Source organism: Myotis davidii, unplaced genomic scaffold, assembly GCF_000327345.1.
Source record: "Myotis davidii unplaced genomic scaffold, ASM32734v1 scaffold1144, whole genome shotgun sequence".
Classification (NCBI taxonomy): domain Eukaryota; kingdom Metazoa; phylum Chordata; class Mammalia; order Chiroptera; family Vespertilionidae; genus Myotis; species Myotis davidii.
Genome location: NW_006294766.1, coordinates 262730 through 285411, shown reverse-complemented (window position 1 = coordinate 285411; position 22682 = coordinate 262730). Strand labels below are relative to the sequence as shown.

Sequence of the window (22682 nt, the reverse complement as noted above, 5' to 3'; positions counted from 1 at the left end):
GTTACCTCTCCCTGACCAGCTCTCCTCCTCAGCCTTTCCCCAGATTCCACAAGTCCACACCTCCACCTGAACCACAGTCATAGATGAGTGTTTGCATGTGAAAGGTCCTATGAACTGGGTTTAGCGAATAAAAGCAAAGACCAAACAGAGGCAAAACAGCTGCACGACTGCTAGTTTACAGCCCCCTGGCACTGCATGGCTCTGGCAGTTCTTCAGGCCACCTCTCTGGGCTCAGCCTCTCGCAGGTATGGACTTAGAGCTAGAATCCCCTGCCACCATCAGCCCTGTGGACTTCCTTCCCACAGTCAGGTTTTACACCAGCCTTCACTGGATGCGGACTTGGTGCAGCGCAGGTTCCTTCTAACCCTCTCGTCCCAGTGCTCACGAGACTCTCTTCAGCCCAGATCCTGATCCTACCATTCTCCAGGCGTCCTCTGCCCTTCTAGGCTGCGAACTGTGTCACCCGCTGTTGCATTGCTTTTACAAAACCTTCTGTGACTATCAACCTTTTCAGCTTCTAGAGTCCTCTTCAGTGACCCTCAGTAAGATTTCCTTAAATGTCACTTCCTCAGAAGATCTCAGAGAGCAGAATAGTGTGGCATAATTCTTCAGGGTCCTTTGGTTGATTCTTGTATGTGCCCTGACGGGTGATCAAACCTGTAACCTTGGCATATCTGGATGATGCTCTAACCAACTGAGCTACCCAGCTAGGACCAGCACAGTCTTTTGTCATCAGGATTTGAGGAATGTTCGTGTCACTCCTGAGTTAATGCTTTACTCCAGTCACAGAAAGCACAGTAGGAAATTACCTCAAATAGGTGCTGCTGTGAACTTGCTCCCTTAAAAACTACAGTGGAACCTTGGTTCTCAAACTTAACTCATTCTGGAAATCTGTTCAAGAAGCAATTTGTTCAAAACTGAATCATTTTTTCCCGGTAGAAAGAATGTCAATTGAATTAATTGGGTGCAGACCCCCAAATAATTCCCTGTTTTAATCTTCCTTATATATAAATACCTCTTTTCTTAAATTTATCAAACCAATCCCTAGTAGCTTTAAATGAGTCACTTCTAGCCTGCCTCCTCAGGTGTCTTTCAGGAGGTCAGTATAGGACAGTGGTCGGCAAACTCATTAGTCAACTGAGCCAAATATCAACAGTACAACGATTGAAATTTCTTTTGAGAGCCAATTTTTTTAAAATATATTTTATTGATTTTTTTACAGAGAGGAAGGGAGAGAGACAGAGAGCTAGAAACATCGATGAGAGAGAAATATCGATCAGCTGCCTCCTGCACATCTCCCACTGGGGATGTGCCCGCAACCCAGGTACATGCCCTGGACCGGAATCGAACCCGGGACCCTTCAGTCCACAGGCCGACGCTCTATCCACTGAGCCAAACCGGTTTGGGCCCCAATTTTTTAAACTTAAACTATATAGGTAGGTACATTGTTATTAACTTAATTAGAGTACACCTAAGGCTTAGGAAGAGCCACACTCAAGGGGCCAAAGAGCCGCATGTGGCTCAAGAGCCGCAGTTTGCCGACCACAGGATTAATTCATCACATAATGGATGACCACGAATGTTTTTGTATTAAGCTGTTTACTGCTCTCCTGACGAAGCCTGGCACCTGCCACCCTATCCCCTTCCTTTATTTTTGTTTTCTCTGCCTCGCACAATACCCTTTCAAATTGTGGAGACAAGTGCTCCATTCAGGAGACACACAGGCCTCACCTGTGCCAAGCACAGAGGAGAGTTAGACATGACTCTAAGCAGTGTGACTTGTGGAGTCACCAGATCACGAGGCAGGGTGAGTGCCACCTGCTCAGGTCATTGTTTCTGTGGCAGCTGCTGGTTGCTGCTGGCCAGCGTCCCCACGTGTGGCAGGGAGGACCCAGATAGCCGTGTGCACTGAGGGTCAACTAGGTTTGTCAGGCATTGGGGGACGTCTGAAAAGAGCCAGATTGTGGCTTCCCCGGCACAGTAATCCAAGCCCTTCTAGAGCGCCCTTCAGTTCACCTTGGGCCGCTCAGTACTTTGCCTTTCCCACCTCCCTTACCTTGCATCCAGAAATCCTCACATGTGCACAGGACTTGGAGGAGGTGCTGTCATAGCTCGGGGCTGCTGTGAGGACATTTATTTCCTGCCTGAAAGGCGGCTCAGTAATGGCACTGAGCTCCCAGGCCGTTTGCTTCCTTCTAGGCCTGCTGCCTGGCTCTGCTTTCTGACCGATGCTTTCTGTCTTACAGGATGCCACCTGTGGAAATGAAACGAAGAAATAAGGTCCAGCTGTGTTCATCAAAGCCAGCATTTGCCTCTCTCCTGAGGTAAACCCATGAAAGAAACTGGCATGCAAAGTGTTTGGCGTGCGTTTGCAATCATTTCCAGTTACACTGGCTTACTTCCTTCCCACACAAAGCTTAGCGATTTGACGTGGACACCCTACATTTAAGGAAGAGCTTGACTCTCCCATCTCCTTTTGTGCTTAGTCATACATTTTAGGAAAAGTCAGACCGGTGTTGCTTTCACACAGGTGAGATTAGGGAGGTCTGTTTGGTTGGATCATAGAAAAGTGAACTGTGTTTTAAGGTTTTATCCCCCCACCTTGTGTCCCCATGTTATTTTCCATCCTTACTTGTGGCTTCTTCCCCCTCACTTCTAGGTTAAGTTTTTCAGTTAAAACTTTCACTGACTATTAATGAACTACTACGCATTCATCTATATAGACTGTAATAATGATTGTTCATTATGGCTGTCAGGACTTGTAGGGAATTTACTCTTCTATCCACAAATAATTTTTGCCTCTGTCACCTCAATTTTAACAGGTTAGTCAAGATGATTCTAGATAATAATTATCTAGTCTGGGCATGATTAATTGTATAAAACAGGCGTGAGGTTTTTTTTTTTAACATCTTACCTATTAAGGATAAAAGTCACATTTTATATTTTTATTTTGTTTTATTATATTATTGCACCTTTCCAATACTAGTTCTTTACCTTTAGGAAGCTGCAGATCCCATTAAAATCAACCAACTCTCTGGAAACCTGCAGATATATAAACTATTTCTGCATATGGTTATAGGTGAGCCACCACTGCTTGTAGTCTGTCCATGGGGGATGTCTGGTTAGGGCCACTGAAAGACTTGAAGAGAGATCTTATACTTTTTTGACCATGACCTATAGGAAAAAGTACATTTTACTTTTATAATTTAGTATACATGCATATTTACAATGAGAAGAAAGAATTTTTACCTTTCTTACTCAAGATGCCCTGTATTCTGTTCTATTTACTTAAAAAAATAATAAAGAGACTATTTAATATTTAAGTGTTTGATCTATGAACCAGGAGGCCATAGTTCGATTCCCGGTTAGTGAAAATCCTGGGGATGCGGGCTCCATCTCCAGAAGAGGGCGTGAAGGAGGCAGCCTATCAATGATCCTCTCTCATCACTGATGTTTCTATCTCTTTCTCTCTCTCCCTTCCTCTGTGAAATCAGTAAAAAACTGTTGATCATGAGTCACAAAATTGATTTCATGAACCACCTGTGGGCTGCAGACTGAAGCTTTAAAATGCTACTCTAGAATCAAGGTATTCTTCAACTTTATTTCCTTCCTGAGAAAACCCTAAGGGGTTAAAGTATTTATGAAGCTTTGCTCAGTAGGTGCAGAAGTCTGCAGCCTAATGGACAAGTAGATTTGGCATTTGTCCCGTGAGTTGTACTCTCTGGGGGTGGTGCAAACTCCTCTGCAAGGAGAAATCAGGAGCAGCTCTGCTAGGAAAGAAACCGGGAGGTGTTGCCTGAAGTGCTGTAAACAATTAATGTGGATCTCAGCTTTGTCAGATACGGGTCAGTGACCGCCGTAATACTGTCTAGTTACTTCACTTCTCATAGCTTCAGTTTCTGTCTAAACTGACTCATAGACTTTACTGACCACTCCAAGCGTTCGTTCGTAGATGTAACAATAGCAGAAATGTAATGTAATACGATACATCCTATATAATAAAAGATAAACATGCAAATTAACTGTCCCTCTGCTATGCTCAAGCCACACCCACAAGCCACGCCTACCAGCCAATCAGGAGCAGTTATGCAAATTAACCCAACTAAGATGGCGGTGGCCACGGAGCTGGAGCGAGCAAGAGGCTTGGGTTGCCCCCAGTGATGGAGGAAGCCAAGCTTCCTGCCTGCCCTGACCTGGGCTCCAATCAAGGCTACAAAGTTTCAATTATAGAAGATAAATAAATCCCAGAAAAAAAAGAAAAAGAAAAAAGGAGAGGCTGGGAGCTTGGGTTGTCAGGGGTGTGTGGCCAGCCTGAAAATGGCCCTCAGCCCCTCACCCAGGCTGGCTACACCCACATGGGGTGAGGGTCCCTGCTGGGGGGCTTGGTCAGTCTGGAAAAAGCCATCATCCCCTCACCCAGGCTAGCCAGGCACCCCAGTGGGGACCCCCCATCCTGAAGGGGGTGTGGCCAGCCTGAAAACGGCCCTCAGCCCCTCACCCAGGCTGGCCAGGCACCCAAGCAGGACCCCCACCCTGATCCAGGACACCCTTCAGGGCAAACCAGCCAGCCCCCACCCGTGCTCCAGGCCTCTATCCTATATAATAAAAGGGTAATATGCAAATTGACCCTAACAGCAGAACAACTGGTCACTATGACACACACTGACCACCAGGGGGCAGACGCTCAATGCAGAGCTGTCCCTTGGTGGTCAATGCACTCCCACAGGGGGAGCTCTGCTCAGCAACAAACCAGGCTAATGGCTGCCAGGACAGCGGTGGTGGTGGGAGCCTCTCCCGCCTCCTCAGGAGAGCTAAGGATGTCCAACTGCAGTTTAGGCCTGCTCCCTGCCGGCAAGTGGACATCCCCTGTGGGCTCCTGGGCTTCCAGAGGGATGTCTGACTGCCAGCTTAGACCCATCCCCCAGGGAGCAGGCGTAAGCCAGCAGATGGACATCCCCCAAGGAGTCCCAGACTGCGAGAGGGCACAGGCCGGGCTGAGGGCCTCCCCCCACCCCAAGTGCACAAATTTTTGTGCACTGGGCCTCTAGTTATAATATAATACACAGTAATATAATACAATGTACTACAAGCATGTCAAACTCAAAGGCTAACATGGGCCAAATAAGCAAGGTTTAAGTTTATGTGGGCCACAAAAAAAAGCTTCAATTTTCAGAGAAAGGTAGATTTATTTCAATAGAGACATTCTGAATACAAAGGGCTGAAATAAATGAGTAAACGTTAACATAAAATAATAGAAAATTTTAATAAAAATTAATATTTTTCTTGAACATTAACTTACCAGACACTGGATAACTGCACAAATAAACAAGTATAACACAAATGAACCTATTTTTCTTGTCCTCCAAAAGTGAAATATTTCCTGTTGTGCACACCAAACAAGTTAGTTCAAGACTAATGATGTGGCAATTGGATGCTAAAATCTTTGCTGCTAGTATTAGTGGCAAGAAATGGTGTGCCTGCACTTAAGGCATGTAAGGGAAATGAATGCAACGCAATTATAGTAATCAGTCATTAGCGAATGTTGTAGTTTGTAAATAATTATGTATAACAGGATATTGTAAAATTTAAGTTACAAAATTTTTATTAAAAGGTTTCTTTTTTTAACTGAGAATTTTTTTAAGAAAAATAATTTTAAATATAATAACCTTACATGCAATAAACATTAATATTTCAAGAAAAACTATTTTAAATATATGCAATAGAAATTAATATTTCAAAAAAATATTTTAAATATAATAATATTACCAAAACTGTACTAATATAGTGTAATATCACAAAAGTTGTAGGAAATATTAAAAATCTGCAAATAACAGGATTACTTCTAAAATACTTACTTTTTTTTTTAATCTGGCTCTATTTTGATTTATCAGTTTACGTTGTTCATTATATTCCACATATGACTGAGATCATGTGATATTTATCTTTCTCCAACTGGCTTATTTTGCTTAGCATAATGCTGTCCATGTCCATCCATGATGTTGCAAATGGTAAGAGTTCTTTCTTTTTTACAGCAGCATAGTATTCCATTGTATCATAGTTTTTTAATCCATTCATAAGCTGATGGGCACTTAGGCTGTTTCCAAATCTTAGCTAGGGTAAATTGTGTTGCTATGAACATAGGGGTGCATATGTCCCTTCTGATTGGTGTTTCTGATTTCTTGGGATATATTCCTAGAAATGGGGTTACTGGGGCAAATGGGAGTTCCATTTTTAATTTTTTGAGGAAACTCCATACTTTCTTCCACAGTGGCTGAAACAGTTTGCATTCTCACCAGAAGTGCAAGAGGGCTCCTTTTTCTCCGTATCCTCCTCAGCACTTGTCATTTGTTGATTTGTTGATGTCAGCTTTTCTGACAGGTGTGAGGTGGAATCTCATTGTCATTTTGATTTGTATCTCTCTGATGATTAGTAACTTTGAGCATATTTTCATATGTCTCTTGGCCTTCTGTATGTCTTCTTTCGAAAAGTGTCTATTGAGGTCCTTTGCCCATTTTTTTATTTGATTGTTTATCTTCCTTTTGTTAAGTTGTATGAGTTCCCTGTAAATTTTGTAGATTAAACCCTGATCTGAGACATCATTGGCAAATATGTGCTCCCATGCAGTGGATTTTCTTTTTGTTTTGTTGATGGTTTCTTTTGCAGTGTTTGCCTTGGCCTCCACCGTGGCTTTGTCCAGAAGGAAGTCGAGTGTCTGAAAGATGTCTGGTTGACCTGGTCTAATGAGCATATTACCCTTCTATTAGTATAGATAGTAAACAGGTTCTCCAGGTTAATGTTGGAGATTAAACCCTTATTGGAGATAACATTGGCAAATATGTTCTCCTATGCAGTGGACTTGCTTGTTGTTTCCTTGATCGTTTCTTTTGCTGTGAAGAAGCTTTTTATTTTGATGTAGTCCCATTTGTTTATTTTCTCCTTGGTCTCTCTTGCCCTAGGATCTGTATCTGTGTAGATATTGCTATGACATATGTCTGCAATTTTGCTGCCTATAGAGTCTTGTAGGATTTTTATGGTTTCTCGTCTTACATTCAAGTCCTCTGCCATTTTGAGTTTGTTTTTGTGTGGTGTAATTTGGTGATCTAGTTTCATTTTTTTGCATGTATCTGACCAAATTTCCCAGCACCATTTATTAAAGAGGCTGTTTTGACTCCAATGTTGAATATTAATTGAGTATAATGGCTTGGGCAAATTTCTGGGTCCTCTGTTCTGTTCCATTGGTCTATATGTCTGTTCCTGTGCCAGTACCAGGCAGTTTTGAGAACTGTGGCTTGGTAATATAGTTTGATGTCTGGTATTGTGATCCCTTCAACTTTGTTCTTCTTTCTCAGGATAGCTGTGGCTATTCAGGGTCTTTTTTTTTTATTCCAGATGAATTTTTGGAACGTTTGTTCTAGATCTTTGAAATATGCCATTGGTATTTTAATAGGTATTGCATTGAATCTATAGATTGCTTTAGTTAGTATGGACATTTTAATGATGTTGATTCTACCAATCCATGAACATGGTATGTTCTTCCATTTGTTTATGTCTTCCTCTGTCTCTTTTTTAAATGTCCTGTAATTTTGCAAGTACAGGTCTTTTATGTCCTTGGTTAAGTTTATTCCTAGGTATCTTAATTTTTTTGGTGCAATGGTAAATGGGATTTTTTTTTCATTTCTCGTTCTGTGAGTTCATTATTGGTGTATAAAAATGCTATAGATTTCTGGGTGTTAATTTTGTATTCTGCTACATTGGCAAATTCATTTATTAGGTCTAGTAGTTTTTTGATGGAGTCTTTGGGGTTTTCTATGTGTAATATCATCATGTCTGCAAATAAGGAAAGTTTTACCTCTTCTTTTCCAATTTGGATGCCTTTTATTTTTTTCTTCTTGTCTGATCACTATGGCTAATACTTCCAGTTCTATGTCAAACAGGAGTGGTGAGAGTGGGCATCCCTGTCTTGTTCCTGTTCTTAGGGGAAATGGTTTTAGTTTTTGTCCATTGAGTATGATGTTGACTGTGGGTTTGTCATATATGGCTTTTATTATGTTGAGGTATTATCTCTCTATTCCCACTTTGCTAAGAGTTTTTATCAAGAAAGGGTGTTGGATTTTGTCAAATGCTTTTTCTGCATCAATTGATATGATTATGTGATTTTTGTCTCTCAGTTTGTTTGTGTGATGTATCACATTTATTGATTTGCGGATATTGAACCATCCTTGCATCCCTGGGATAAATCCTACTTGGTCATGGTGTATGATCTTTCTGATGTACTGCTGGATCCGATTTACTAGAATTTTGTTGAGGATTTTGGCATCTATTTTCATGAGGGATATTGGCCTATAATTCTCTTTCATTGTGTTTTCTTTATCTAGTTTTGGTATTAGGGTGATGCTGGCTTCATAGAATGTGCTTGGAAGTATTCCTTCCTCTTGACTTTTTTGTAATAGCCTGGTTTTAGTTCTTTCTTGAATGTTTGGTAAAACTCCCCTGTGAAGCCGTCTGGCCCCGGGCTTTTGTTTACTGGAAGCTTTTTGATGACTGTTTCAATTTCTTCTATAGTTATTGACCTATTGAGACTTTTTGAATCTTCCTGATTGAGTTTTGGAAGGTTGTATTTTTCTAGGAATATGTCCATTTCCTCCAGGTTGTCTAGTTCTTTCAAAGAACCAGCTCTTGCTTTCATTGATCTTCTGTATTGTGGGGGTTTTTTGGTCTCTATGTCATTCATTTCTGCTCTAATCTTTATTATCTTCTTCCTTCTGCAACAGTGGTTCTCAACCTTCCTAATGCTGTGACCTTTTAGTACAGTTCCTCATGTTGTGGTGACCCCCAACCATAAAATTATTTTCATTGCTAATTCTTAACTGTAATTTTGCTACTGTTATGAATCATAATGTAAATATCTGATATGCAGGATGTATTTAGGCGACCCCTGTGAAAGGGTCATTAGACCCCCAAAGGGGTCGTGATCCACAGGTTGAGAACCGCTGTTCTGAATACTGTGGGTTTTTCTTGTTGCTCTCTTTCTTATTCTTTGAGTTGTAGAGTTAGATGATTTACTACCATTTTTTCTTTTTTTTTTTTTGAGATAGGCCTGTAGAGCTATAAACTTCCCTCTCAGGTCTGCTTTCATTGTGTCCCATAGATTTTGGACTGTTGTGTTTTTATTGTCATTAGTGCCTAGGATGTTTTAAGTTTTTTTCTTTGATCTCTTTGGTAACCCAACCATTGTTTAATAGCATGCTTTCAGCTTCCAATTGAATTTTTTGGATTGTTTTTTATTGTAGTTTATTTCTAATATTATGCAATTGTGGTCTGAGAAAATGCTTGATATGATTTCAATCTTCTTCAATTTTGGAAGACTTTGCTTGTTACCTAATATGTGGTCTATTTTTGAAAATGTCCCATGTGCACTTGAGAAGAACGTATATTCCGTGGCTTTGGGGTGAAATGTTCTGAAGATGTCAGTTAAGTCCATTTGATCTAGTGAGTCATTTAGGATTTCTGTTTCTTTGCTGAGTTTTTGTCTAGAGGATTTATCCAGTGATGTCAGTGGTGTATTAAAGTCCCCTACTATGATTGTATTGTTGTCGATCTCTCCCTTGATATCTTCCAGGAGTTTTTTTTATGTATGTGGGTGCTACTGCTTTAGGTGCATATATGTTTATCAGGGATATATCCTCTTGTTGTATCGATCCCTTTAGTATTATGAAGTGGTGTTCCTTATCTCTTGTTATGGCCTTCACTTTGAGGTCTATTTTGTCCGATATAAGTATTGCTACTCCAGCTTTTTATTCATTTCCATTTGCCTGAAAGATATTTTTCCCTATTATTTCATTTAGAAATAAAATGTAAGCCATCTAGCACAAAGTTTGACTGGCAATAGACATTAGTCATCATATCATCACCCCTACCGACTCCAAAGAATAGAGTCCTTTATTGCCTTGCTGTCTGGATGCAAAGTCATCTGTGGTTCACTTTCCCAAGTTGGGAAGATCTTGTGTCTACTCTCAATCGTAAGTCAGGTGACCTGACACTTCATCTTCTCTGAGCAGATCCTGAACTTGGGCATCCATCCTGGTATACATAGGACCTTTCAAGATTGGCTGGACCTGCAAGGCTGCTATCACTATGACAACTAAATCTGGGAAACACATCATGTGTAAAGCAGGAAGGGCTGGTCTTCCACCTGTTTCCTTAGTTTGAGTACATGTGAGGTTTTAGCTCAGTTCTGAAAAGTGTTAGTGGCTCATGAGTGGCAAAGCCCGGATAAAACTGAAGCCGGTTCACCCCTACTCCATTCTGTCATGTCGCCTCTGAAATATAAGGGGCACTCTGATCTCCACCTGTAGATTTTAGACTAAGAGAAAGTGAAGGTGATGAGTCTGAGAAGAGGGGGTTCTGTGTGGGGATTCGGGGGAGGATTAGCTTGATTTGCTCTGTAGCATTCAGTCCTTCTGGTAGATAAAAATAGTATTTTAATATGAGTGTCACCTATTCCTTTTCTTTAACTAAAAAATTATTTTTCTATTAGATAATGGTTGTGTAAAGAATTAGTTTAGAGTTTGAATTCATTCAGTCATTTATTAAATGTATGTTGTCTGCCTACTCTGCCAGGCACTAAAAGTGAGAAAAAGCAGAGGCACCCCCTACTCTCATCAAACATTCTTTTGTTTGAGAGAGCACCTGGAGAGACAGGCAATAAGAAGAAAAATGCCCATGGTTCTTGTTCTTGAGTAAATCTTAATTTAATGATTTTAGTTAAATTTAGGAATTTAGTTCTAGCTATATCTAATTTTAATGTAAGCTTTATTTTCACGGTTGACACATTCATACATATAGTGCCTTTACATTTGGGAATAGGTTGGCATCAATATTTTTATTTTCCCTTATTAGTTCCTTTGTTTCTTTCTGTATATGGCAGCTAATATTTTATCACTTAGTGTTGGTTTGTTTGAAAATTTTGTTCCCCCAAGCCCTGCCCCCTTAGCTGTTACATAGTTTTGATTCCACTACCTGGAAAGTGTTTCCATGCTAATCATGTAGTTCCTTTGCATATCCTGTTCTATGTACTATTTAAATACTACTTAAGGTGATTTTAGATAATTTAAAAATAATTATACATTTATATAGTCAATAAAACAATATGAGCAATATGCTACAGTTATTTTCATTTGTGACTTCAAAAGCCTACAAGTGTCATGTGCACTTGGGAAAATCATTTCTTATCCTTATCTTCCAGGTTTCACCAGTTTCACCCTTTTCTTTGTGCAGCTGATTTTAAAAAGCTTGCTTCCTTGTATGGTAGCGATAAGTTTGATTTGCCCTATGGGATAAGGACCTCAGGTCAGTAATGTTATTCTTACCTTGCCCTATTAAATATGAGTGGTGTTTGATGTGAACTGCATGTTTATTTAAAAATAAGGCCTTTTCATCTTTCTGCTTCATAATGATTTCTAAAGAATATAATTTTGGAATGGGAAGAGGGCGTCCATATAACTCCTTTGGAGGCAGGATAGAATAAGAGGATTAAAAAGGGTAGATTTTTATTGTTGTTGTTAAGACACTGCTTTATACTTTTGTTTTACCACCGTATTGTTAATGAGTCCTGAGGCCTTACCTTATTCCAATTAGAATTAGCAGGATAACCCTGTGTGTTAACTTCCTCCCAGTCTCCCATTTCACCTCTTTACTTGTGAGCTTTCTTTTATTTCATCAGCAAGTTCTAGCTCCTTGACCGAGGAGCTAGATGAAAAATTTAATCAATGGATGTTTTATTTTTGCTAAATTTAGAGAGAAATATTTCATCCACTAATAATGAGAAACTTTCCCCTCTGCTTGAAACCTGATTGGCTTGCACAACTTTATGTTCTCCATTTTGGGGAGACCCTAAAAGCCCAGAAGGTGACAAGCCTACAGTTTTCTGACTTAGATTTTGCTTATTGATTGTGTGTGTGTGTGTGTGTGTGTGTGTGTGTGTGTTTTAAAAGGTGATTTCTATACTGATTTTAGTTTCAGAATTATCTGATTCTGCTAATTTGGGGATTACTTTTTATGATTGTTTTCCCACTAAGCCCCTTATTTTTCTGGGGTTTTTGGAACGTGTCCTTAAAGCATCGACCATTGTGATGTGTCTATTACGTAGTGCTGGCTAAATGCAGTTGTATCATGAATCTTCATCTCAGAAGAAATCAAATGTAGCCACACCAGTTGTAATGGCTTTGGGGGATGAGTGGGGTTAAAGGTGGCTTACTATGTACCCACGAAGCCACAATTCCTTTCACTCACAGTACTCCATTTGTTTTCTAGCGGAATATTTTCGACTTGCTCTTTCAAAGCTGCAGAGCTGTGACCTCTTTGATGAGTCTGACAAGTGAGTTCATTTCCTTGCCTCTGTTTGACTTTTAGCTTTAGCTGAAGTGGTTCAAAACATGCACCCCGATGTAAAATGTCATCACTTGGGAAAATTCCACAGCATTGGTACGTAACTAAAACATCTAGTAGTTATTTCTTGAATAAACAAACAACACTTGAAATAAACAAACTACAAAATTAATTTAGAAGCTTTGTAATGTAATTGGCTGGCTCAAACCCTTGCAGAAGGTTTGAGATGGGTAATACTAGTGCAAAGTCAGGGCGTTTTTTACCCACATTCTTTTTTTCTAACTTGTTACTGAAGAATTAATTCTCATCCCCTGTTAATCAGCTCACAGCCTCCCTCTGGGGCTGGTTCCCACACCTTCCCATACATTTTCTAAACTGTCCATAAGGATCCTTTCTGTTTCATTTGAATATTGGATTTCAGAAGCAGCTCTCTTCCTTTTATTCAGAATTATATTTGAGGTAAGCAGGAGGCTTGCTTAGATACACACTTTCTGACTACACATGGTAATTTAGCTTTTAGAAAATTTTGATGTCAAGTTCACCCCCTAGAAATTGAATTGCCTGTTGAATTTATAGAGGTAGACTTATTTCACAAAGTTTTAAGCTACAGAGGGATGATATGGGTAGTCTGTAATGGTCTGACCTCCATTAAAAAGTAGAATGCAGAAATTTCCTTCTTGCACAAGAGAACGGAAGCGCTATTGGGGACGGGGGTGGTGCCGAAATGGGTTAGTGGACAGAGGTGTGAAAATGAAATAGAGTTTACATAACAGAGAGGGAGGAACAATGCTAGATTTTGACTGAGTTCATCTCACTTGCCTCTGCCTCTCACCAGAGTTTAGATAGCTCTCATTTGTAGGATATTTGTGTGTGTGCAGCCCTTGGGCATCCGTCTGTGCTTTGTGTCAATTCTCTCTAGTTTTTACCACCACCCTGAAAAGCATCCTTGATGATCTCCATGTTAACTGGAGAAACTGAGGCTAGGCAGACAACTGTATGTGTTTGTGGATGTGACTTAGATGGATTTATCTAGTGCCTAGATTTCTGATTTACAAGTGATAATGATCATTCCTCAGACATTTACAGCAAGTATCTGCGGATATTTGAAAAGATTCTTGGCCCTGTGATGTGAACTACCGACAGGAGACTTAAGGGGATGTGAATGAAAGTTTCCTTTCTGCGTTGTTTTTATCTTAGAACTAGACTGTGCTTTATTTAATTGCTTTCAGAACCTCTCAGGTACGGGTGTTTATCATGTGTGCACTGGGCAGGCTGCTTTCTCTTGCTGACTTGTGCTTGTCACTCTGCCCCCCCCCCACCCCCCGTTGTCACCGAGAGTGCCCCTCCTTGCACCTCCAACTCAGGGCAGGTTCTTAGCATCTCCAGTGTTGGGAGGGAGGTGGGTATGGCTGGGAAGGAGAGATTGGAAGTCATGCAGATTGTACAAGGGTCCTTCAGTCTGAAGTGGAATAAATGCAGTCAGAGACTCGTCAGGTGGAGAGCGAATAGAAAACTTCCTTTTGGATCCCCACAGAGCGGCCTAGCCATGCACTCAGATGCTCAGCATTGCTGAGCTGCTCGCGGGACATGTGCACACCTGTTCCCTAGAGAGACTGTTCTGAAATTTGATAAAGGTGGCTGAGTCAGGAAAAGCCCAAACCTGTAGACAATTTTTATGAGCTTATTTTTGCCAAGCTGACAACAGATGCCGGGGAGCAAGATCTCAGCTGGTCTGGAGAATGGCGCTCTTGCAGTTTATTGTATACATTACAATCAAAGGAGATTTGTCCTGGCCGGTTAGTGCAGTTAGAGTGTTGTCCTGATATACCAAGGTTGCAGGTTCGATCCCTGGTCAGGGCACATATAAGGATCAACCAATGAATGCATAGATGATCGAAACAATGGGTTGATGTTTCTCTCTCTCCCTCTCTCTTCTTCCTCCTCTTTCTCTTTCCTTCCCTCCTAGCCTCCCTCCCTCCCTTCCTCTCTTTCTGTCTCGAAAAAAATTAATTAAAAAAAAAAAGAATCAAGGAGATCTAAGGAAGGTGCATGAAATCCATTGGAAGTAGATTAAGGGCCAGGAGAAACACATACTTTTGCATTGATGGGTGCAGGATAGTCAATAATGAACATTTACGGCACATATAGATGGTATGCAGGGAATAAGGTAACAGTGAGAGTTCTGTGGTCTGGTGCCGGTGGCTGTGCCTTTGAGGGGTAAGAAAAGAAAATTACAGTGGGGTCTTGACTTACAAGTGTCCCGACTAACGAGTTTTTTTGAGATACCAGCTGTCTCTCGGCAGATTTTTTGCATTGAGTTGATAGAGTAATTTGAGTTAACGAGCTCCTTAATGCGCTCGGTCTCAGAACGAATTAAACTCGTACGTCAAGGCCCCACTGTACTCTGACATTTCAGAGGTATGTTATCCCAGATGCATAAGAACAGTGGACAGAGCTCACTTGTGAGGACTGACCTTTGCTAAGGAAGCTGTAGGCCTGGGACAGGACTACCTGCTGTGACCTACCCAGTTAGGGATTTGTGATCGGACCATCCTGTGCAGATACATTTGGTCACTGGGCTTGTCAGGCCTGCATGTGGCCCCCTGAGCCTGTGAGGCTTATTGCAGAGCCGCCTTTTCATCCACAGTAAGAATATACCCATGACACTATCAGCTTCTCTTTGCATATTAACTTTTGAGAAGGGTTCGCAAGTAATAAATTTTACCTGTATTGTAAGTAAGTCATTCAGTGTTTGTCTGGAACCCACTGTACAATACAAAGACAGTAACAGGCCAGCCTGGGCCTGAGCAATACATTTCAAATATATTCCAGAAAGCCAGGTGTACTAGCCTGCCTACTGCTGCCCAAGTCCATTCAGACTGTCCCCTGAGTGACCTGCCCATACCACTTCTCCTCTAGACCTTGCAAAACTGCTCCGGAAGAAGGAAGTCTGAGAACAGTCTCTCTTTCTCAGGCAGAGGATTTGGACTGCCCCTAGTGGGAGAGTCACCCCTACGGCCGACTGTATGCGGAGGCTAGCCCCGGGGGTGTGCGGAGGCAGCCTTGTTGGCCTGGGATTGCTCACTCTTTGTGCTGGGTTTGCAGGCCAGAGAGGAGGGACTGGGGTGCGGAGAGGTGAGAGCCATCTTTTCTCGTCCCTTTTCCTCTGGCTGCTCTCTTCAGCAATACGTGATTCTCCCTCCATCCTCTTCGTCCCTTCCAGAAAGGTTCAGGCATTTCTCTTTTGTTGTTGTTTCAGATGTGGATCCTTTGTGATCCCACCAGATATGACCCTAGCTTGGTTTACTTATCTTACTGAGCACGCATGATGCCGTCAGTTGTGGTAGTTTCCACTGGGAATGGGAGCACTCCAAATACCAGTTGCATTTACGAGATAGGAGTTTGTTCTTTCTCACAGTTGTTGCGTAAATGAAGTTGGCAGGTGAGCATTCCAGGGCCAGCCCAGCAGCTGAGCATCAGGGACCGAGGCTTCTCCATTGTGGCTCTGCATTTCTCTATACAGTTTCCTCTGTAGGGATTCCTCCTTAGGGTCTACATTCTGGCCATCAGGGAGGAGGGAGGGGGAAGGGCACACCCCAGCAGTAAGGCTGGTCTCCTTCTTTCAGGATTTTTCCCAGAAATCATATATAATACTTCACTGCATTCGTGTGAGAGCTGCAGCTCTTCCCAACGCCGCATTCCATGCCATCAGGTGGAAGCTTGAGATGACCCGTGGAGGGGCGATTTGTGCCATAGTGACTGGCAAACGCTACAAACACAAACACCACAAACCCCGGTCTCTCTCATCACCCTTCTTCCTCCCAAAGAGAACTGGTTGCTAAACATTTATGATTATGTCTGGTTGGCTAGGAATATAATCACAAGGCCACACCTAGCTGTAAATACGACTGGGAATTGTAGTCTTTATTCCACCTGGCTGTGTGCCCACCTTAAAAAAACAAAGACCTATTTTACTGAACAAAGGAAACATGATTATTGAAGGGCAACTAGCAGGCTTCATCAGCATTCTGTACCACTGTCCTCGTCCCACCGGTTTGTGCCTGGGAACCGTCAGGGTTCTGAATCGGTTACTTGGTAACTGGAGAGCAACCTAGCCTAGAGCTGGAAGCAGCTGACTGTGGTTTCTCTCTTGGAGAAGTGATACACTGTGCGAACTGTGCAAACACACCGGGGTTGTAAAGCATTCTGAGGTGGCATCTCTTATGAAGGTCTTATTTATGCCATATTTGTAAGGTAATGTTGGTAAAGTGACCTTGAGGCAGAGAGAGCCTTTTTCTAAAGTTAAGACCATGAAGAACTTTGAGCCAGAAATAAAGAGGGGGGAGAACAGGAGTGTGTGTGTTTGGCCAAAAAAAAAAAAACCAAAACAAAACAAACTGTGTGAAGGAGCCTTGGAGCTGTAACAATTCCATGCTTGTTCTTTGCTCTTAGCTCCTCCCTTCCATAGCCACTCCCTGTTTCCCTCCAAAATAACCTCAACAAACCCGCATCTATGTGTGTTTTCTCAAAGCTTTTTGTCACCTAGTGATAATTATAATAATTTGCCTCCTTTTAATAATCACCTCTGTTAGAAAGACATTCACATGTTAGAAAATCACCTTTCCCCTAATATTTTGACTGGAGTTCTCTCTGTTCTATGTGAAAAGATATACATGTGCATTACCCATTTTATTTTATTTAATGAACCTTTTTGGTATGCGTTTGTACCAAAATAAATAAATTAAAATGGGTAATGCACATGTCCTATTGCATGATAGGAGGATGTAATATTGGGCCTTTTCCTTTATATTCTTTCTGAGTTTCTCTCCCAAGCAATAGCCCAGCAGGTTGGGGTAAGGTCAATATTAAGGCTGCTGACTTGTTTCCTAGCAAATCCTAATTATCTAAGTCGGTGGTCGGCAAACTGCGGCTCGGCAAACTGCAGCTTGCAAGCCACATGCGGCTCTTTGGCCCCTTGAGTGTGGCTCTTCCACAAAATACCGACTTCTGTGCATGGGCCACGAAGTTTCAATCACACTGTACATGCGCGCCCGCACATGGTATTTTGTGGTATTTTGTGGAAGATCCACACTTAAGGGGCCAAAGAGCCGCATGTGGCTCGAGAGCCACAGTTTGCCGACCATGGACCTAAGCTAACCTGCCCTTGATGTGTTGTGTGAACGAGCCAGACCCAAAAGCAAAGTGGTGAAGTCATAGAGATGGTCAGAGGCAGGACCGATGGGGATCATCTAGTCCAACCCCCTCATGTTAAAGATGAGACATGGGGTCCGGAGAGGTGATATGGAAGTCTGGGGCGAGAGGCCGCCAGCCTGCCATGGATCTCCAGTCGCCGCTTCGCATTCCAATAAGCAGAGAAAAGACTCCACAATCGACTGCCTTCACCTGTGCGCCATCCTGAGCGGGAAGGGGAAGAGAATTCTGGAAGTGTTAGTTCTTTTGTCGTATTCTTTAGGGTTTCCAGGGCTCTCCACTGCCCCATTCATTACTTAATGTGGCTTATGCTTTCATCCTTAGCCTCAAACCGTGCTTGCCCCGATGGGTTAGCACTTTTACAGGGTTAAACTAAAACGCCTCCGGAGTACCCGTGTCAGGTCATTGAAAACACAAGTATGTTAAATAGGTTCTCTTTTTCCCCTTGAAGATGCCTGATCTTGATAGACTCTTCTCTGAACAGATACCACAGAACCTGTTTTTTCCCCTCAGCTCTCACCCTGAAGATAAGATCACACAGGCAGAGTCAGTGCGGGAACTGGCCTTCTCCCCAGTGCTGCCTCTGCGCCAGCTGATTCTACTGAGTTTGGGAAAGAAAACAAGTCTCCCAGAAACGTTGACAAACCGTATTTTTAATTGAGGTATAATTCACATAACATAAAATGAACCATTTAAAGTGAACAGTTCAGTGGCATTTAGTATATCACAATGTTGTGCTACCACCACCTAAGTTATTTTAAAACTATTATTAGTGGGGTTTTTTTTCATATTCCTTCTTTTATGGATATACTAGAGGCCCGATGCACAAAATTCGTGCAAGGGGCTTGGCCCTAGCAGCTGTGGCAACTGCCTCAGCCCCAGCTTCGTCTGGAAGGTCCTTTGGCTGTCTGGTCTAATTAACATATTATGCTTTTATTTTTATGGATTATTATAGATTAGCTGTCAGACCAGGACTTTGGCAGCAGGGGATTGATAACATGCTAGAAAAGGATAGCTTGAAAACCAGGCTATTGTTTTTATGGTAGGGGGTGAAGGTGGGGAGGTGGGGGTATGGGGCCATCTAAATAGAGGGGGGTTGGTATTTGTGGGGGGAGGGGTGCACTCACTGTTCTGTGACCTTGGGCCAGTTTTTGAATTTCTGAATCTTGGTTTCTTGTCAAAGAGGGAGGGCAGAACTATATGTGTGCATTATACCCATACCAATTTCAATAGGAAATAGCTCAGTCAGTGAAACCAGGGGAAGTGGGTGAAGGGTGTACAGGACTTCTCAGTACTATTTTGTGACCTTCTGTGAGTCTAGAATAATTTCAAAATAGGAAGCTTAAATGGAAGTCATATGAAAACATAAGACTTACACATCAATGCTCAAAGCAGAATTATTCATAATAGCCTCAAATGCCCAACAACTGCAGAGCAGGTAAATAAATGTATGCCTGTGTAACGGCTATTGTTTGGTCATGGAAAGGAATGAGGTACTGACTCATGCTGCGACCTGGATAAACCTGGAGAACGTTATGAATGACGAAAGAAGCCAGTCACTGAAGACCACATGTTATACAATTCCCCTTATGCCAAATAGCCAGAATAGATACAGTGGGGCCTTGACTTACGAGTGTCCCAACTAATGAGTTTTTTGAGATACCAGCTGTCTCTTGGCCGATTTTTTGCATTGAGTTGATAGAGTAATTTGAGTTAACAAGCTCGGTCTCGGAACGAATTAAACTCATAAGTCAAGGCCCCACTGTACAGCTATAGAGACAAAACATAGATTAGTGGTTGATGCACACCTGCTACTGGCTCGGGGTTTCTCTGCGGGGTGATGGATGTTCTGTACTTGATAGTGGTGATTGTTACACAACTTTGTGAAGATGCCAAAACCCACTGAATCTTATTATTTCTAATAGTGAATTTTATGACATGTGAATTATATTTCAACTAGAGACCCAGTGCATAGATTCATGCATATTGAAAGGAAATTAATTAGAAGGTGGCTGGCAGGGTGGGACTGAGTGAGATGGGCCGGAGCCAACCTCCTGCAGTCCCTCCCTAGCCAGCCACACCTAGGGTGGCGCCAGGGCTCAAGGGCATCTTCGGAGTGAGCAGGGTCCCTCCTGAAGGTGGGGTCCCTTGGCCTGGCCTGTGGGGATAGGGCCAAAAGGAACCCAAGGCCTGAGGTGATTTCTCAGGCCTTGGGTTCCTTTCTTTATTCTCTAAAGCACAGCTCACACAAGGTGGCCATGTTTTACAAACTTCACAAAAGCTCTGCCGGTGTGGCTTCGTTCGTTGGGCATCATTCAGTGCCAGTTTGATTCCCAGTCAGGGCACATGCCTGGGTTGTGGGCTCCATCCTCAGTGGGAGGCATGCGGAAGGCAGCCAGTCAATGTTTCACTCTCCCATCCATATTTCTCTTTCTCTCCTTTTCTCTTCCTCTCTCTCTAAAAATCAACAAAAATATTTTTTTAAAAAACTTAACTAAAGGTTGGGAATACTTTAAGGGGATTGCATCACAGAAAACTTGTTCTTAAAATGTGCCCATGTTGCAAGGCCCTGACACTTCCCGGCTGCCTGTGTAGCTTCTAAGCACCAGCTTCCTCCCTGGTCCCCGGGTTTGCTGCTTTCTCCTTGGTGGGAGTACATTCTCCCACAACCAGAGCAGCAGCAACCCCAAATCACATAATCTCAGCCTCCACTTAAAAGGCAGGAACTTGCTCCCCACCCCCAGCCTCCAGCACCACATTCTGGAAGCATGCCACGTCCCGGAAGACTGCTTGAGGCCTGCCTAGGTGGTTACAGAGTAACTAGACACAAACACCTTACCTAACGGAAGCACCTGTGCTAAGTGAGCAGGGTTTCGTGAATGCTTCCAGGCTGCTCACCAGGCAGAATCCATGATGTCAACGTCAGCAGAGACTGGTGAGATGGGTAACGAGCCAGGGCCAGCCCATGGCCTGTGGACAACTTAAAAAGAAGAAAGAGATTTATTGGGTATTTATTAACAAGAGCCGGGCTCTGTTCGAGGTATCCACACCTGCATCAACCTCTGGACACCCTGCTGGTTTGCAGGGTTTCTTTCCATGGCAGCACTTTCAGCCAGGAGGGGAGTTGGGGGGAGGGGGGGCTGTGATTCTCTAGCAACCAAGTGAGTCATGTGTGGTGAAGGGCGTGGCATTGACGCAGTCAGCTGTTGTAGAACCATAGATACCCCCACACACGCTGGAGAAAACGGTCCCGTGCAACAGAATAACAACATTGAACCCCAGTGATTCACGAAAGGGCAGACTGAGGTGAAAGGTTGGGTCACAAGGCCAAGGTCCCAGAGATGCTGTCAGGGGTAGCACAACCAGCAGTCAGGTCTCCACCTGTAGTACCTTGCACAGTGTTTTGGGATCTTGGGGCTGCAAGTGACAGTCTTCCTGAGTAAACGTGATGTAAACAAAGCAGACCTTTAACTCCCACATCACATAGGTATGTGGTTCCTGGATCTGCAGGCTTGCGGTTCCTCTGGCGGGGGTTGGGGGGACCTGCTTATGGCTGCACAGACTGGGTTGCATGCTCCTGGGAGTACCAGTTCACACATGCAGTACCTGAATGGTGCATTGTACAGCTGCACCTCTGTGGAGTAGCTGTGGGTATGGGCACTCCTTTAGTCATACAGTCATATCTGCTGGGGCGTGGCAGCGTCTCTGGCACTCTCTGCCTTTCCCTGTTCGTTGTGAGAAACAGCAGCTGCTCTAACTTGATGTCATTACACAGCGTTATCTGAGCAGGAAGGAAGGGGTGGATAAAAGGAAAGGGTTCTGCTCATTCTCTTGCTGGAACTAAAATCTTCTCCAGAGCATCCAATAGACTGCCTTATCTCTGACTGCCTAGGGATGGGTCCCAGGGCCACCTCTAGACCAACCATTGGCAGGCTCATGAAAGCAGGTCTCGGTGACAAGGCACGAGGGAATAGGACCAGTGGGAACTGCCATAGGTTGTTGAAGATGGAGTGATGGATGTGAATGCATATGATGCTGCTGGAGGGGAAAATGAATATCAGGAAGCAGTCAGAGAAAAAAGACAGACCACAGATCATGTGAAATGGGCAACTCAAGTTCGCTTTCTCTATTTCAGCGGTTCTCAGCCTGTGGGTCACGACCCCTTTGGCGGTCAAACGACCCTTTCACAGGGGTCGCCTAAGATCATCCTGCATATCAGATATTTACATTACGATTCGTAACAGTAGCAACATTACAGTTATGAAGTAGCAACGAAAATAATTTTATGGTTGGGTCACAACATTGAGGAACTGTATTTAAAGTAAAAGGAAAGGGTTCTGCTCATTCTCTTGCTGGAACTAAAATCTTCTCCAGAGCATCCAATAGACTGCCTTATCTCTGACTGCCTAGGGATGGGTCCCAGGGCCACCTCTAGACCAACCATTGGCAGGCTCATGAAAGCAGGTCTCGGTGACAAGGCACGAGGGAATAGGACCAGTGGGAACTGCCATAGGTTGTTGAAGATGGAGTGATGGATGTGAATGCATATGATGCTGCTGGAGGGGAAAATGAATATCAGGAAGCAGTCAGAGAAAAAAGACAGACCACAGATCATGTGAAATGGGCAACTCAAGTTCGCTTTCTCTATTTCAGCGGTTCTCAGCCTGTGGGTCACGACCCCTTTGGCGGTCAAACGACCCTTTCACAGGGGTCGCCTAAGATCATCCTGCATATCAGATATTTACATTACGATTCGTAACAGTAGCAACATTACAGTTATGAAGTAGCAACGAAAATAATTTTATGGTTGGGTCACAACATTGAGGAACTGTATTTAAAGGGCCAGAAGGTTGAGAACCACTGCTCTACATGATGGTGTCGATGTTGCCCTCTGCGTGAGGTAGTGCCTCTCCTGGATCGGCCCGACCTGATGAGGAACATGCCTCTCACCTGGGGGAGTGTAACCTCTTACCATTGCCCTGTCAGCAGCTTTCCAGGTTTCCCATTAGCAGGTCCAGGCCCCCTGGAATGAGTTTGTTTTCCAGGTGAGCAGTTTGGGGCCTGTGCTCTTCCCTACCTGCTTC

The 22682-nt window shown here is 43.0% G+C and overlaps 1 protein-coding gene across 5 annotated transcripts in view; it reads left to right on the top strand.

Annotated features, from left to right (window-relative positions):
- ST3GAL6 (ST3 beta-galactoside alpha-2,3-sialyltransferase 6) overlaps positions 1–22682 on the top strand; it is an 87063-nt gene that overhangs the window by 47437 nt on the left and 16944 nt on the right. For 4 of the 5 annotated variants that reach the window (XM_006769282.2, XM_015567554.1, XM_015567555.1 and 1 more), the window contains 3 exons: positions 2247–2324; positions 11246–11349; positions 12313–12376. In XM_006769282.2, the coding sequence (XP_006769345.1) occupies positions 2247–2324; positions 11246–11349; positions 12313–12376 (246 nt within the window). The remainder of the gene's footprint in view (positions 1–2246; positions 2325–11245; positions 11350–12312; positions 12377–22682) is intronic. The other variant, XM_006769283.2, reaches the window with a different exon arrangement.